This window comes from Pleurodeles waltl, chromosome 2_1 (assembly GCF_031143425.1).
Source record: "Pleurodeles waltl isolate 20211129_DDA chromosome 2_1, aPleWal1.hap1.20221129, whole genome shotgun sequence".
Taxonomy (NCBI): Eukaryota; Metazoa; Chordata; class Amphibia; order Caudata; family Salamandridae; genus Pleurodeles; species Pleurodeles waltl.
In genome coordinates this window covers 581898262-581913189 of record NC_090438.1, presented here as the reverse complement: position 1 = coordinate 581913189, position 14928 = coordinate 581898262, and the positions used below count along the sequence as shown (strand labels likewise).

The window sequence follows — 14928 nt, the reverse complement described above, 5'->3', positions numbered from 1 at the left end:
ATTGAGATCTTGTTTGATGAGAGAGGGGTGATGCTTACCAAGTAGTAGAAGTAGTATTAAGGTGGTACTGTGCTGGACACACGTGTAGAGATCTGTGGTAATCTGCAAAGCAAAGGTCTGAAATCTGGTAGAGCAGTACCAGCCTTTCATAGTTATGTGTTGGATGCTACAAGCACCACTGAGTTGGATCATGAAACCGCTAATATTTAAGCACTGATGGACAAAGCCCGGTCAGCTTTTGATCCTTTTGAGATCTGTAAGTTTAGTAACGTTACCATTGAATACAATTTAATTGCATAATAAATGCATCTGTAATTTATAACGCTTAGAGGTTAGAAGCCTGGTGTTAAGCACTACATAAAACAGGTTATTTATAATTATGAATTTATTTATAAATGGCAGGTATATTTATTATCATTGATGGTATGCCCTTGTGGTTAAGTCCCCTGATCAGCTTGTGCGGGTTGTTCATAGCCTGGATTCATGTGATGAATAACCTTGGAAGATTCTCTTTGTTATTGTTTGAGAAACAGAGCAAGATCACAAGAAATGCCAGATGATTAGAACGTTTCCAAATAATCATAAAACACAATAGTAAATACAGAAATGTTTTGGTATGTTTCGGAGCCAGGTAAGTTTCTTGGTGGAACTTCTGTCACAAATTCAGAACCACCAAGACTAGTATTAAAAACTAGCAGAATGCCATGAGGCGGGGGTTCTGAGAGCTTTGCTCTCATTGTCCATAACGCCAACAAGAACTTTGCGGGAGAAAAAAGCCCTGTAATTGATGCTACCCACCTATAATTCTGTCACGACCTACTCGTAGTCTGTATCTGTGGCCCACGGGAAGTGTGGTGAGTTTCTTATTCTTGTAGGTTCTGCCTTGGCCCAAATAGGGGCGACCCTTTCTGGTAGCCACGGTGCTGCTGACGGAGGGAACGCCAAAGGCAGTCCATGCCCTCCAGAAGGAGTCCCCTAGGGAAAAAACCTCCAAAGGGGAAAAAACCTCAACAATAGGAACTCCTGAAACAAAAACAAGGGTAAAAGAAAATCAGAACAAAAAGGTTAAATGACCAGGAAAAAGCTGGAACAAAATCAGAAATCCAATATCTGACACAGAAGAACAGGAGCGAAGATCACCACCCAGAGGAAGTGTTGCAGCGCAAAGAGAAAAAGGAATCAAAAACCTTATATACCCAAAGAACAGGAAGTGACCGACAGGAAGTAAAAAGTGGCCATATTGAATTGGGATCAAGTTTAAGAATACAATAGGAAAAGCACCATAGTAAATAGGGACCCAGTGCATGCAGGGAATAAGGAAGGTATGCTGGGAAAGAGAAAGGAAATATGGGTAGGAAAGGAAAGTATAAGTTAAGGAGAGAAGCAAGGACGACAGAAAGAAGAAAATGAAAATAGAAGGTGAGTGGGGGATTCAGAAACTACCGGGGGTGCACAGCGCAAAGGCAAAAACAAGGCCCCATGCCCAATTTGAGGCCTCATGAAATGTAAGAAAGGCTCCGGCGCGTCCTCCTGCTGTGTGCCGCGTCCCAAGCCGAAAATCCAGCTCGTGCATGTCATTTCTGACTCACCCAGCGCCACTAACCCTGAAAACGAGAGTCTAAAACTGATGATTCACTTACCTAAGGTAGAAATTGTTGAAAACCACTTTGGTTTCCCAGTGTTGGTACTTGAAAAAGGAATTAGGGGCCTCTCTGATAGATCTTTTTGGGAGTCTGTTAGTCTGTAAATACAGCGCCGGAAAGCAGAGAGCACAGTTTCTCAGGCGGGTAAGAGAAAACACAGTGTGTGGGGGACTGGGCGGCAGGAGGCCCAACATATAATATTTATTTATTTTACATTTGGAACAGGGGGGAGAGGCCGTGCTATGTATGGATCCCTTATTACTCATCTGCCTATGCATATCAGTTAAAAGCAGGGGCAGATTATTTTTGGGGCCATACATAACATCAAATTATAGATGGGCAAAAAGTGAATAGCAGATGATTTTCACCTGTTTTCTGAGTGACAGCATAAACAACCCAAGCTTTGCTCTCCTATATTTCACTTTCCACAGACCAAGGGTGAAACTCATCCCAGTTAAGCACTGTTACCCATCTATAATTTTACATGTCTCAGTTGTGCATTTGCTCTTTTTCCATTTAAAGCACTCTCAATTCTATATAAAGCGGTTCAATTAACAAGTAATAAAAATCAGATATGTTTTTTATATTGTGGGGGGGCAGTTATTTTTGGGGACAATTAAAAAAAAAAAACAATTGTACAAAATATAATTCCTTCGTTTGGGATTACACGCACATAGAAATCTAGCATGCATGTTTTTATTACTCTGCCTTTGTATGATTTATTAATCCATGCAAGAGATCAACTACATAATGTTATGTGCATTTGTGAAGCACACTATCAGCCGCAAAAGTATCCTGGTGCTGAGCAGATGTGTGTCCCTAGCCCTGCCAGTCATAGCTTGTGTAATTAGAAAGCCAAGCATTGAACATTTTGTAGAATTCAACAAGAGATGAGGACGTTCTGCTGTGGATTGGGAGGCCTTTACTACTTTAGGAGCAATATAAGAGAACGTCTGTCCTCGTGGTCTGGTCCCATCTGTCGGTGGGGTTTGTGAAAGTAGGAATCCTGCGCAGTAGGGTTGTCTGGGAAGGAGATGAAAATGTTCAGGTAGGTGGTGCCTAATTTGTGTAGTGCATTGTATGTGAGGAGGTTGAAATAAAAGTGTTTGTGTATTGGTTGCCAGTGGAGCTTGCTGAGATGTGGTGTGGTGTAAAGTGAGTTCTGTGTGGGAGGTTGAGGATGAACCCCTGGCGGCCGAGTTCAGGATGGTTTGTAGTCTTAGTTGCTTGGTTATCCCAGCATAGAAGGTGGTCCCGTAATCCAACTTGCTGGTGCCTAGGTAGTGGCTGACAGTTTTTTGCATTGCTGCTTGGGAGCCATTTGAAGATTTTACTCCGCATATTCAGGGTGTGGAAGCAGGATGCAGTGTTGGTGTTGAGTTCTGCAGTTATGTCCAGTTTTCTGTTGATAATAATGATGATGATGATGATGACTCTAAAGTTCCTGTCATGGGTGTGGGTGTATGTCAGAGTTTGGCCGGCCACTAGGTGGACTCCCATGATGAAGTGTTCTTGCCGAAGGTCACTACTTCTGTCTTGTTGATGTTAAGCTTAAGATAGTTGGCATTCATCCAGTTAGCTACTTCAGTCATGAAGGTTGCAACTTTGTTTCTTGTGTTTGGGTGTTGTCTGAGAGGGAGACTGAGTTTTTTTTTGGGAGGGATAATAAATTGTGTGTTGTTGGCATAGGAAAGGATGTTAATGTTGTGTGCTCAAATGACGTTAGCCAGAGGGATCATGTATGTTTTGAGTAGGCTGGGGTGAGCAATGAACCTTCAGGCACTCCTCAGATCAGTGTGTAGGCATCTAATGAGCATGAAAAGAATGAAGGCTGCCATGTCTCCTTTGCTATGGATCATGTGAATGTCGTCTGTGGCAACAGTGAGTGTTTTATACTGTGACTGGGCCTGAATCTGGACTGCGTGGTGTTGAGTAAGTGGTGGTTGCTGAGGTGGTCGGTGAGGCGTCAGTTGATTAGTTTCTGTAAGCTCTTTTCTGGTTGGAGGGAGATGGGTCTTCAGTTGCAAAGCGTGACTGGGTCAGTAGATAGTTTCTTGAGCTGGGGCATGATGGTAGCATTTTTCCAGATGTCCAGGAATGTCGCTGAGTTGAAGGAGGCATTGATGAAGAGTGTTAGTGCTTCGCTGATCGGTAGAAATCCTTTGGTGACGGTATGGTGAGAGCAAGGATCATAGCAGGCCTCTTAATGGATGGTCTTCATGGTAGTAGCAGTTTTGACAATGTTGATGGTGGGCCACAAGGTCAGGGTATGTTCTTCGGCCATGAGGGGAAGTTGACTTGCGACCGTGATGGGGTCTAGTTGAGGGTCGAAGTTGCTATATATGGAGAAGATTATGCTAAAGAATTCGAAGAGTTTGTTGCAAAGATCTTGCGAGGGTGTAGTGTTGCAGGAGGCGCAGTGAACTCTTTGATGGTGAAGATTTCCTTGCTGCTGTTAGTTTTGGCATTGATGAAGTTTGCACCGACTGTGGGCCTGGTGGTGTCTTACTTTGGATTTGAAGATTTCTTTATCTGTGGTGTCTTGACTTGTTCTCCATTTGTGCTCCAGGTGCTTGCAGTGTCTTTTTTTTTTTTTCTCAGCCCACGTTCCACTGTGTACCCGCTGGTCTGTGGTCAGCCACTCGCATTGGGTTGCAATTTAGTAGAGGCAGGGTGTCAATGCATGCGTTCATTTCACTATTTAGGTTCATCGTGGCTTTCGGGAGGTTGTTGGTATGCTTGGACCCGTGCTCTGAAAATGCAGGTGTCCGCCCCTCTTCTGTGATGCTTTTCCATCTGCGCCTCTGGTCCGGTCGTAGTAGGTCTCTGGTGGTGCGGGATGGGTACGCTAAAACTGATGAGGGCATGGTCATAGTTTCTGACTTGTCAGCCGTGATGGTGCCGTTTGAGGGGAAAATCAGGTCTAGTAGATGTCCCGCAGTCTGGGTGGGTTTGGTAACGTGGTGGGGCGGAATTTTCAGAGGTTTTCTAGAAGGGCCATAGAGTTTGGGTCACTGTGATCTTCTAGGTGAAAGCTAAAGTCTTTGAGGAGGATGAAGGTGTTTGCGTAGGTGATGATGATAAAGTCTGTGATGTTGCTGGCAAAATTAGTGCGGTCTGTATAGGAGGGTCCAACCCAGGCAGAAGTTGCCCGTGTTGTGTATCTTGAAGGTGAGGTATTTAATATAGCTCTGTACTCTGCCACTGCACTCTACTCTGCACCACTGTATTCTACACCTGTCCATGCCACTGCACTCCACTTTACGCCACACTACTTTCTGTGGAGGGTGGTAGAGTGGAGTAGAGTTGCACTGTGTGGAGTAGCATGGTGTACTCTGCTACACACCACACCACTCAACAGTGCCACTGTACTCTATGCCATTTTGTTCCATTCCAAGCCATGCCACACAGCTCCACTCTATGCTATGTTACTCTACGACAATCTCCTCCTTTCTACCCCATACCACTCACTCCGCTCCGCCTCAGTTGTATGAAGGATACACGCATGCACTTAGCACACATGCCTTTACACCGCGGGCAATACAGCATATGCGTTTTTACTAAATGCTTATTTACCACGCAAGTTGTTACAACGACTTGCCTTAGGGAAGCACTGGACTTTGGAATAGTATAATTTACTATTCCAACTCCAGTCTGCACAACAGTAGGGAAGGGGTTGGAGTTAAAATCCAACACCAGTCCAACAACTCTTTCCCTAAAGCAAGTCGTAATGACTTGCTTGGTAAAGGAACACGTGGTAACGACAAGTTTGTTGTATTGCCCATGTTGGAAAGGACCTGCGTGATTCGGGCTGTGTGGTATAAAGGCTGTTTCCCCTCCGCCCCACTCTATGTCACTCTGTGTCATGCCACCCTGTGCGATGCCACTCCACTCTTTGCCACTCCACTCTTTGCCACTCCACTCTTTGCCACTCCACTCTTTGCCACTTCACTCTATGCCACTCCACTCTACGCCACGCTACTCTACGCCACTCTACTCTGATATACAACTTGACTAAAAATAATTGGTAAAGCCAGTAGCTCTTGTGTACACTAAACCTATTGGCTTTGCCAGTGCTTGTTTTTTTTTCTTTCTTTGGTACTTAGTCCATAAAATTATTACATATACATTCCTCATGATCCCATTTCCATCAAAAGACAAAAATCCAGTCCCATGCAGCCACTATCGTAGAACCCCCACTAGAGTACCATTTCATTAATTCACTAGTATCCTTTCTATTGAAAATGTCCTCCAAAGTTCAGTGTATTTTCATGTGAACTTCTTCAGACTCATTAATTTTTTGAAATTATCAATGTTCAATATCTTCCCGTCCAGTCGGTAAGTCTGGATGCTTGGTATTTCTCTCTTGTTTGGCTATAGATAGTTGGGCCATCTAGATTGCAAAAAAAATGTTTATTGCAAACCATTTTATTAATTGCCATCATAATTAATACTGGGTCAAAACTTTGCAAAATCCCATAGCTTAGAAAATCTTCCTTAGCATCCTATCTCGATATATTCTTATGCCTGGTTATGAAGCGAACACATATACCTGACATGCCTCAAGGGTGTTGCATCTAGGGCAGCTCATTTATTTTCCACTTTTGCATTTTTCTGGTGTAATATATAAAAGTCGAACAAGTTATGATAATGTAGAAGCTTATTTTTAGCAATTCGCATAGAACATAGGCCCCCGTCTGAGTTTTTAATTTCGCCCACATAAATGAAGTGATAACAGCGTCTAACTGTTTAAAGAAAGAGTGAGGTAAGTATGTAGGTGAGGTCTTACATGAATATAATATTTTAGGAAAAAATCTCATAAAAAATATAATTTAATAATAATTGCTCTGCTCAGTATCTAAATGAGCAGGGTGTCCGATTTCCTAAGCATCATTGGGATGTCTGTCAGGATTCTTCGAAAGTTGGCCTCTTTCAATTCTAAATATCACAGATAATTCACTGTGTTGGAGATCTGTCTATCTATCCCCATTTATAGAAGTTTGGCTAAGTTGAAACCAGCTCATGGTACAAAATGTGCTGCCATCTTCTTGATAGTTGGAAATGCTTGGTCAATTTCTGGTGTACTCACTTGATCGTCATCTGCGTATGCCTTAATCTTTTTTGCTAAACACATTTGATTGATTTTTGAGGTGACAACAGGGCACTGCAAGACACGCAATTAGTATGACCATGGTGAGCATCAAAAGACAATGGTATAGTGGCCACAGAGATAATAGGAGAACAGGTTGTGGCACATACACTGTAGGACACACACACAAGAGAGCACATACCTTACTCCAGTTGACTCAACCATTCCCCCACACTCGGCCATGTTTGTTCGGACAGCCATGGGCCTCCAAAACAACAGGGTAGGAGAGACCGGATTTTTCCAACTTGTGGCTATGTTGTGTTTGGCTACCAGAAGTGCGGGTCCCAGAAAGGACCTGTCTGCCCTTGAATTACCAGAGCCCTCCATCACCCTCAGCAGGAGTATGCCGTAATCTTAATTTCCCATAAAGATAACGGAATTGGTTTGAGGCCTGTTTTTTCAGGCCACATTCTTATAAATGGCTCTATGTATGGGGCAGTGGGCATCTTTGTATTGTTCCCCTAGTAATTAAGAACCCACTACATGTTATTCATTTAACTGTTACAATACCAATCCTTTTGATTATTGACGAGGGATTCTAAATTGACTCCATATCTCCCACAAAAACTGTCATTCTTCTTATTCAGAAGCTTATGGGGCATCTAAACAATAAATGGTCACATGTACTGGTACGCCTCTGCTCAGTTTATCAGTATGGTAGTCAAATTAGTGTGTGTGGTGGTTTCTCTTCCCAAGATAAGCCCAGGTTGCCAGGCCTAGACTAAGGTTGCTATTATTTGGTTAATCCTAGAGGCAATAATTCTTGACTAAATTTTATATATTTTTTTTATAGTCAGCACATAATAGTGCTATTGTTCTATAGCATGGGTACTCGCAAACATTTTCACGGGGGCCGCAGAGTTTGGTCTTTGATGTGACCGAGGGCCGCACTGATGGCAGCGGGGTGGCAGTCGGGGGTTGGCAGAAAAGTGGGCGTAAGGGACGCAAAGCATATATTTATGCTACTCACCGCAAAGCGCTTCGACGCCTCGTCAGGGGTAGTAAGCGCTATATAAATACGATTACAATACAATACAATACAATACAATACTTCTAGTGTCTGAATAGCACAACCTGAAACCATAAACTTGGGAATAATCACAGCTTCTCCACTTAACCAAACTCTGTGATCCTAAGCAAATGTTTTATTTCACTCACCAAAGGCATTGTTGTTGGGGTGGGGGATGAGGGAGTGAATGTTTCTAAGTTATGGTTTGAAAATATATTTCTTCAATGCACTGATATCATCTGGTTACTAAGGTGACGTTTCTGTGCGTTAACGAAATACACTTTTTGAATTTTCAGCAGACTTGATCGTGCATTTACATTTTTGCTTCAAATATGTCTTTAAAAATGAAGGTGTTTCTGATGTTACATTGTACAGAACCCCTCTGTTATCTCTTTTCTTTACCTTCAACTCACCTTAAATAAATGTTTGCCTGTTTATTTACATGTTTTTAATATTAGTGCGGAGTCTAGTGAAGAGCAGCCCAATGCCGCTGGGCCCCATGTAAAGGTCAGGAGGGGCACTTGTGTCCCTCGGGCCGTACTATGAGTATCACTTTTCTATAGGATTCCACCTGGTCAGAGAACCTCTCCTTTTCACAAAAGGCCATTATTCAACCATGCGTCCAGGATCCCAGAAGGCAGTCTCCTGCCCTGATTTTTCCTAGTCATAAAAAAAACCAACTCTGGTGTCCGTGCCTGGTGTATTTTATTAGGAATTGCATCTGTCACGCATGATTTCCATAAAGAAGCACTTTTGATCGTGTCTGGATTTTTGCAAGGATATTGCCTTTATGAGTATTTCCTGTTGATAGTTTAATGTAGGTAGATACAGCTGCTAAAAGAATCTACCCAACGCTTCTCCCAGTGAGTGGTTGCATTTAGAGGTACATAAGTACTCATACTATTTCTTACCCTACTCCTCCGATACGCCACTCTGTGCAGTGATCACATAAAATTATTTTCTTTTTTTCTTTTTCGGGTTGAGCTGCTGTTCATGAGTGAGGTACTGCGACTAAGAATGGCCCAATGTTTTGCTCAGATCAACCATATCTAGGTTGCTCACTTTGTTCACCCTGTACTTTATTGCTGATTGTTCTAATTCTAATAGGGCTTGTCTAACCTGCTCCTTTATGAGGAGGTGATAACCGTATTGCTGGACTCTAGGCTGTGAAGGAAGTCAATGAAAAAACAAACCTGTTTGCCATTTGTAGGTCTCTGCAGAATCATACTGAATGGACTTAGGGGGTTATTCTAACTTTGGAGGAGGTGTTAATCCGTCCCAAAAGTGACGGAAAAGTGACGGATTTACCACCAGCCGTATTACGAGTCCGTTATATCCTATGGAACTCGTAATACGGCTGGTGGTATATCCGTCACTTTACCGTCACTTTTGGGACGGATTAACACTCCTCCAAAGTTAGAATAACCCCCTTAGTCTCATTTAAAAAAAGTCTTATCCTGGCAGATGAAATTAGGTCCACAAAGCTCTACCTGAGAAAAGCAAGATGCTAAGGGCCTTCATTCTAACATCTTTAGGTACAATTTGCACAAATTGAGCATCTGATTACTTAATGTGTTTGCTAGTGACCCAATAGATTAAATCCGGGCAAAGCAGTAACTTATTTGAGGAGTTGAAGCTTTAGGAACTAGAGATGGTGGCTCAACTAGGGAAATTGGGACTGCCATTCATATATGGTGTCTCGCTCTTTTGACCACTCTGTTCTTCATGGGGTTGGGTTGGGTGGGTGGAGGTGGGGTGATGTTTGGGAGGGTAGAGGGGAAATATATATGTGTGTGTGTGTGTGTGTGTGTGTGTGTGTGGGCATGCTTAGCCCACACTGTGAGGACCAGTTTGGTCCTTACAGCGTGGGTAAACACTCACTGTTCCAGACAGACATTTTCCTTGTGAGGACTGGTGCGTTCGGATGGCCAGGCCCTGTTGTGTGTTTATGTAGTTTCGAGCGAGGGCATAAAAAAACTAAAGGTGCAGTTATATTTGCTTCAGTCCACTGTACAACCTTCCCTATTATTAAAGCGTGCGTGGAGTTAGAATAGTAAATACACACTTCATTATGGTAAATGGCCGGTCCTCATAATTATTGGGGGGGAATGGGGTGTATGTAAGTGTTTGTGTGTGTGTGTGTGTGTGTTTGTATGTCCCATTGTTTTACCTACCCCGTACTGATGGTGAGAGATCACTAGGAGGCAAAGTGATTAGGGGTGTTGTTTGCATGAATTCTGATTAAAATCTCGAAAAATATACAAATTCACACTTGTATGCTTTTATGATTTTCCTCTTTCTGGTTTGACTTTGGTATAACTCACTGGTGAAAATTATGTGAAGTTGCATAAAACAAATTCAGAAATGTATCTAAATTCTCTCAACATGATTACATTTTGCCCAGCCTTAAAAATTATCCATCTTTGCAACCAACTTCGCAAGCGCCTAAGAATCAAAGCCTTCTCCAGGTCTGACTCTTATCTCCCATTCATGAATAACTTGAGTCTCGTGATCTGAACGTTGTCTCCAACTGTGTCCTGCAGAATAGAGTTGCGACAAACAACCCACCTTCTCCACCGACCCCAACGACGCAGCCCTCCGCCTCACGCATTGGATCACCAACTTCGCAGACAACCTCGCACCCCTCAGACGCCTCCCAAGACAGACCAACACCAGGAAACCTCTTTGGTTCACAGACACCCTCAAGGAATCTAAAAAAAACTGCTGCACCCTCGAGAAAGCCTGGCGCAAGGACCACACAGCAGAAAACATGTCTGCCCTCAAAAACGCCACCCGCGAACACCACCATCTGATCCGCGCCATCAAAAGAACTTCCTTCACAGACAGACTGGACAAGAACACTCACAACAGCAAACAACTCTTCAACATTGTCAAAGAGCTCTCCAATCCCAACGCTATCACGCCCTCACAAGACCTCTGCAACTCCCTCGCCACCTTCTTCCATCGTAAGATCACCGACCTTCTCGACAACTTCGGACACCAGACCCAGCCAACCACCACAGAACCTACAACCCCAGCCATCACCCTCAACGCCTGGACTCACATCAGCACGGAAGAGACCAAAGCTACCATGAACTCCATCCACTCCGGTGCCCCCTCGGATCCCTGCCCACACTTCATCTTCAACAAAGCCGACGACATCATCGCCCTGCATCTCCAGACCATCATCAACAGCTCATTTGCTTCTGCCACCTTCCCCGAGAGCTGGAAACACGCAGAAGTCAACGCCCTACTGAAGAAACCTACGGCAGACCCCAGCAACCTGAAGAACTTCCGCCCCCATCTCGCTCCTCCCCTTCCCTGCCAAAGTCATAGAGAAGACCGTCAACAAGCAACTTACCAACTTCCTTGAAGACAACAACCTATTCGACCCCTCTCAGTCCGGATTCCGAGCCAATCACAGCACAGAATCCGCCCTCATCTCAGTCACAGACGACATCAGAACTCTGATGGACAACAGAGAAACAGTCGCCCTCATCCTCCTCGACCTCTCGGCTGCTTTCGACACCGTCTGCCACCGAACCCTAATATCCCGCCTCCGCTCCACCGGTATCCAAGGACAGGCCCTGGACTGGATCTCCTCCTTCCTCTCCAACCGCTCCCAAAGAGTCTACCTCCCACCATTCCGCTCAGACCCCACCGAGATCATCTGCGGCGTCCCTCAAGGCTCCTCGCTCAGCCCGACTCTCTTCAATGTCTACATGAGCCCCCTCCCCGACATCGTACGCAAACACAAAATCAACATCCCCTCCTACGCCAACGACACTCAGCTGATACTTTCCCTCACCAAGGACCCCACCAGCGCCAAGACCAACCTGCAAGATGGGAATGAAAGACGTCGTAGAATGGATGAAACTCAGCTGTCTGAAACTGAACTCAGACAAAACGGAAGTCCTCATCCTCGGAAACACCCCGTCTGCCTGGGACGACTCCTGGTGGCCCACGGCCCTTGGCACCGCACCAACCCCCTCAGACCACGCACGCAACCTCGGATTCATCCTGGACCCTCTTCTCACCATGACCAAACAAGTCAACGCCGTATCATCCTCCTGCTTCCTCACCCTCCGCATGCTCCGAAAGATCTTCCGTTGGATCCCCGCCAACACCAGAAAGACTGTGACCCACGCCCTCATCACGAGCCGCCTGGACTACGGTAACACCCTATACGCAGGAACCACCGCTAAACTCCAGAAACGTCTGCAGCGAATACAAAACGCCTCCGCCGCCTCGTCCTCGACATACCCCGCAACAGCCACATCTCCGCCCACCTGAGACACCTGCACTGGCTTCCCGTCAACAAAAGGATCACCTTCCGGCTCCTCACCCACGCACACAAAGCCCTCCACAACAAGGGACCTGAATACCTCAACCGTCGCCTCAGCTTCTACACGCCCACCCGCCAACTTCGCTCCGCCAACCTCGCACTCGCCGCCGTCCCTCGCATCTGCCGCACCACGGCAGGTGGGAAATCCTTCTCTTACCTGGCGGCCAAGACATGGAATTCCCTCCCCACCAACCTCAGGTCCATTCCGGAGGCAACTCAAGACCTGGCTCTTCGAGCAGCAGTAACCCCCTCCCCCTAGTGCCTTGAGACCCTCACGGGTGAGTAGCGCGCTTTATAAATGTTTTTGATTTGATTTGATTACTTGATTGGGAACAGTCAATACCCTTTCGAACATTATGTCCTTTATAGAAACAAAGGACTTGTTGCACCTTTTGTAACATGCAACAGTGGTTATGGTTTCCAGTGGATGGTATTCCAATCCAGGCTTCCAGTTTTACCTGCTCTCTTAAACGGGCCAGTTGCTGTTATAGGATACACACTTGTTGCAATTACCATTCTGTACTTATTGTAGAACGAAAGGCTTTATTTATTGCGGAGCCCACCTGCAGGTAGACAGAGATTGAAAAATCCTTGACCTCTATACTGAAGCCTTACAATCCACAGTTGACGCTGGGTAGTATTTTAAATACAGACTGATAGAGGCCAATGATCATTGAATGTTAGGTAGGTATTTTAATTGATGTAGTAACATTCAATATGTGCCAAACCATTAAGTGTTGTAGGTTAACGTGCTCGGTTTCTCTAGTTTTATTTGACTTTGCCTACCGTGTAACATTGTGAACTGCAGTACAGTATACATGGATCCGCAACAAACCCTCTTTCCTTCAGACCAAAGCAGTACATTACAAAATACATTAGTCATGTTGCTATATTCATTAATCACAGTTTCTAGATAAAGGTTTTCATAAATTGAACAGATTTTAATTGAAAGTGGCCATTATCACAAAGTGATTTCAATTTTGTTTCTCATAATTAGGTGGACGAACTCTTAGAAAGATACATGGACTCCTACGATATTGTTTTGGTGAAAGACGAGACGCTGGATGTGGCAAATTCAATACTACAGAAGATTCTGTAAACGGCCGCCTAGAGTTTCATTCTTCCATGTGGACACACGGACAGATTCGTCCATGAGCGATTTAAAGAGACACTTTCAGGCTTACTTTATTTGAATACTGTTTTTTTATTTGTTTTAATTTATGATATTTTATTACTGTTTTGTTATTTGAAAGATATCATTCTTTGTCCAGTAAGGTTTTGTTCCTATTCGTTACTTTCACTCACGGTCTTTAAAGTCTGTGTATGTGTTTATAAATGGGCGAGATTAACTCTACCTCTTAAAACGTGTGGTTTTAAACAGATTTCAACGTGTCTTTATTTTCGTGTACCTATCTAGAGGGATATCGTATTTTTTAAACTAACTGCAGAAGTTATTTGAATTGGCAGATCTATTGTACATTGTTTCGAAGTGTTGCCTTTCTGTACATATTTGAGTGACCACTACGGTAATGAAGAATAAAAGGTATTTCACTTTTCTGCTACGAATCTTGTATGATCAACTGCTGTGTCTGAGTATACATTTAAGAAGAGTAAAATTATCTTTATTAAGGAAGGATTATATATCAGTTTGCCAAGCCCTTGGGCCTTACCCCTGTGGTATGGTCAGAAGACTGAAGTCACGTCGTCTGGTTGGGCTAGATCATCGAAAGGTAGTCCCTCACAATCTCGGTAGTCTTGAAAAGGGACGTAGTGGGGACACAACACTATCAAACTGGAGATAGAACAGTAATACGAGAACAAAAGGTTTTCAAAACTCTACAAAACATACCAATTTGCTTTGTCTGCTGCCATTTTGTAGGCTTTTGCCACAGTGCATGTATTTGCGTCATGCCAATGAAATGACTGGTAATGCTGGGTGTTTGCTTATTTTTACAGATCCAGACCTGCACCCACACTCATTATAAGTTCCCCTTAACTCATGATTGAACTTTGAGAATAAAGTGTTCCTCATTGTTTCGTGAGGAAATTTTAATCTAATAGGACAATGTATAATTTATTAATCGAACCTAGCAATAAATGTCAGTTTATAAAAACATGTATGCAAACTCGGTGTGCTACTGCAAACCACCAATGAGATTTAAGGATTTAAACATACCAGACAGCTTTATTCTCTAGTTCAAGCTCCAAAATAAAATACACATTTCCACCTAGCTTTCCCACTCAGCAGATGAGCTAAAAAAAAGACACATGGGATAAAATACTGGAGTATGCCAAATCTATCACTAAAAGCGCTAGATTTAAATTTACCCGGATTATTTACATACACCAGACATACTTATCCACTCATAAGATAGCCAAAACGTATTGTGGCGCTGGGAACACTTATCTTCGATGTCTCCATTCTGGCACTCATTTCTTTCACATGGTCTTGATTATTGGGCAGAGGCTGAGGAATAGCTTCACGTTTGGTGCCAGGAGATTTTAGAGATTGCTCCTGATCATGCATGTAACCTGAGAATTCTGTCTGGTTAAACATGTGGACTGCCTGCTAAAGTACGGTTGCTTGATTAGCCTATATATTTCATGCCCACCCATGGAATAGTGGGCTCTAAGTTAGACAAAGTGTGTTGTGTCTGGAGCATTGTAGCATAATATACATACTATTAAATTTTCTTTAACTTGTTCTTTACTAATGTTATAACTCAATCCACAGTGACAAATACAAGCAGTGACATGTGACAGAATACAGTAAAAATAGGGT

The 14928-nt window shown here is 43.7% G+C and overlaps 1 protein-coding gene across 6 annotated transcripts in view; it reads left to right on the top strand.

Moving 5' to 3' along the window:
* Positions 1 to 13712, top strand: part of NT5C3A (5'-nucleotidase, cytosolic IIIA) — a 286713-nt gene extending 273001 nt beyond the window's left edge. For all 6 annotated transcript variants that reach the window (XM_069215464.1, XM_069215479.1, XM_069215482.1 and 3 more), the window contains one exon: positions 13144 to 13712. In XM_069215464.1, coding sequence (XP_069071565.1) covers positions 13144 to 13245 — 102 coding nt within the window. In that variant the 3' untranslated portion in view covers positions 13246 to 13712. The remainder of the gene's footprint in view (positions 1 to 13143) is intronic.
* The last annotated feature ends 1216 nt before the right edge of the window (positions 13713 to 14928 follow it).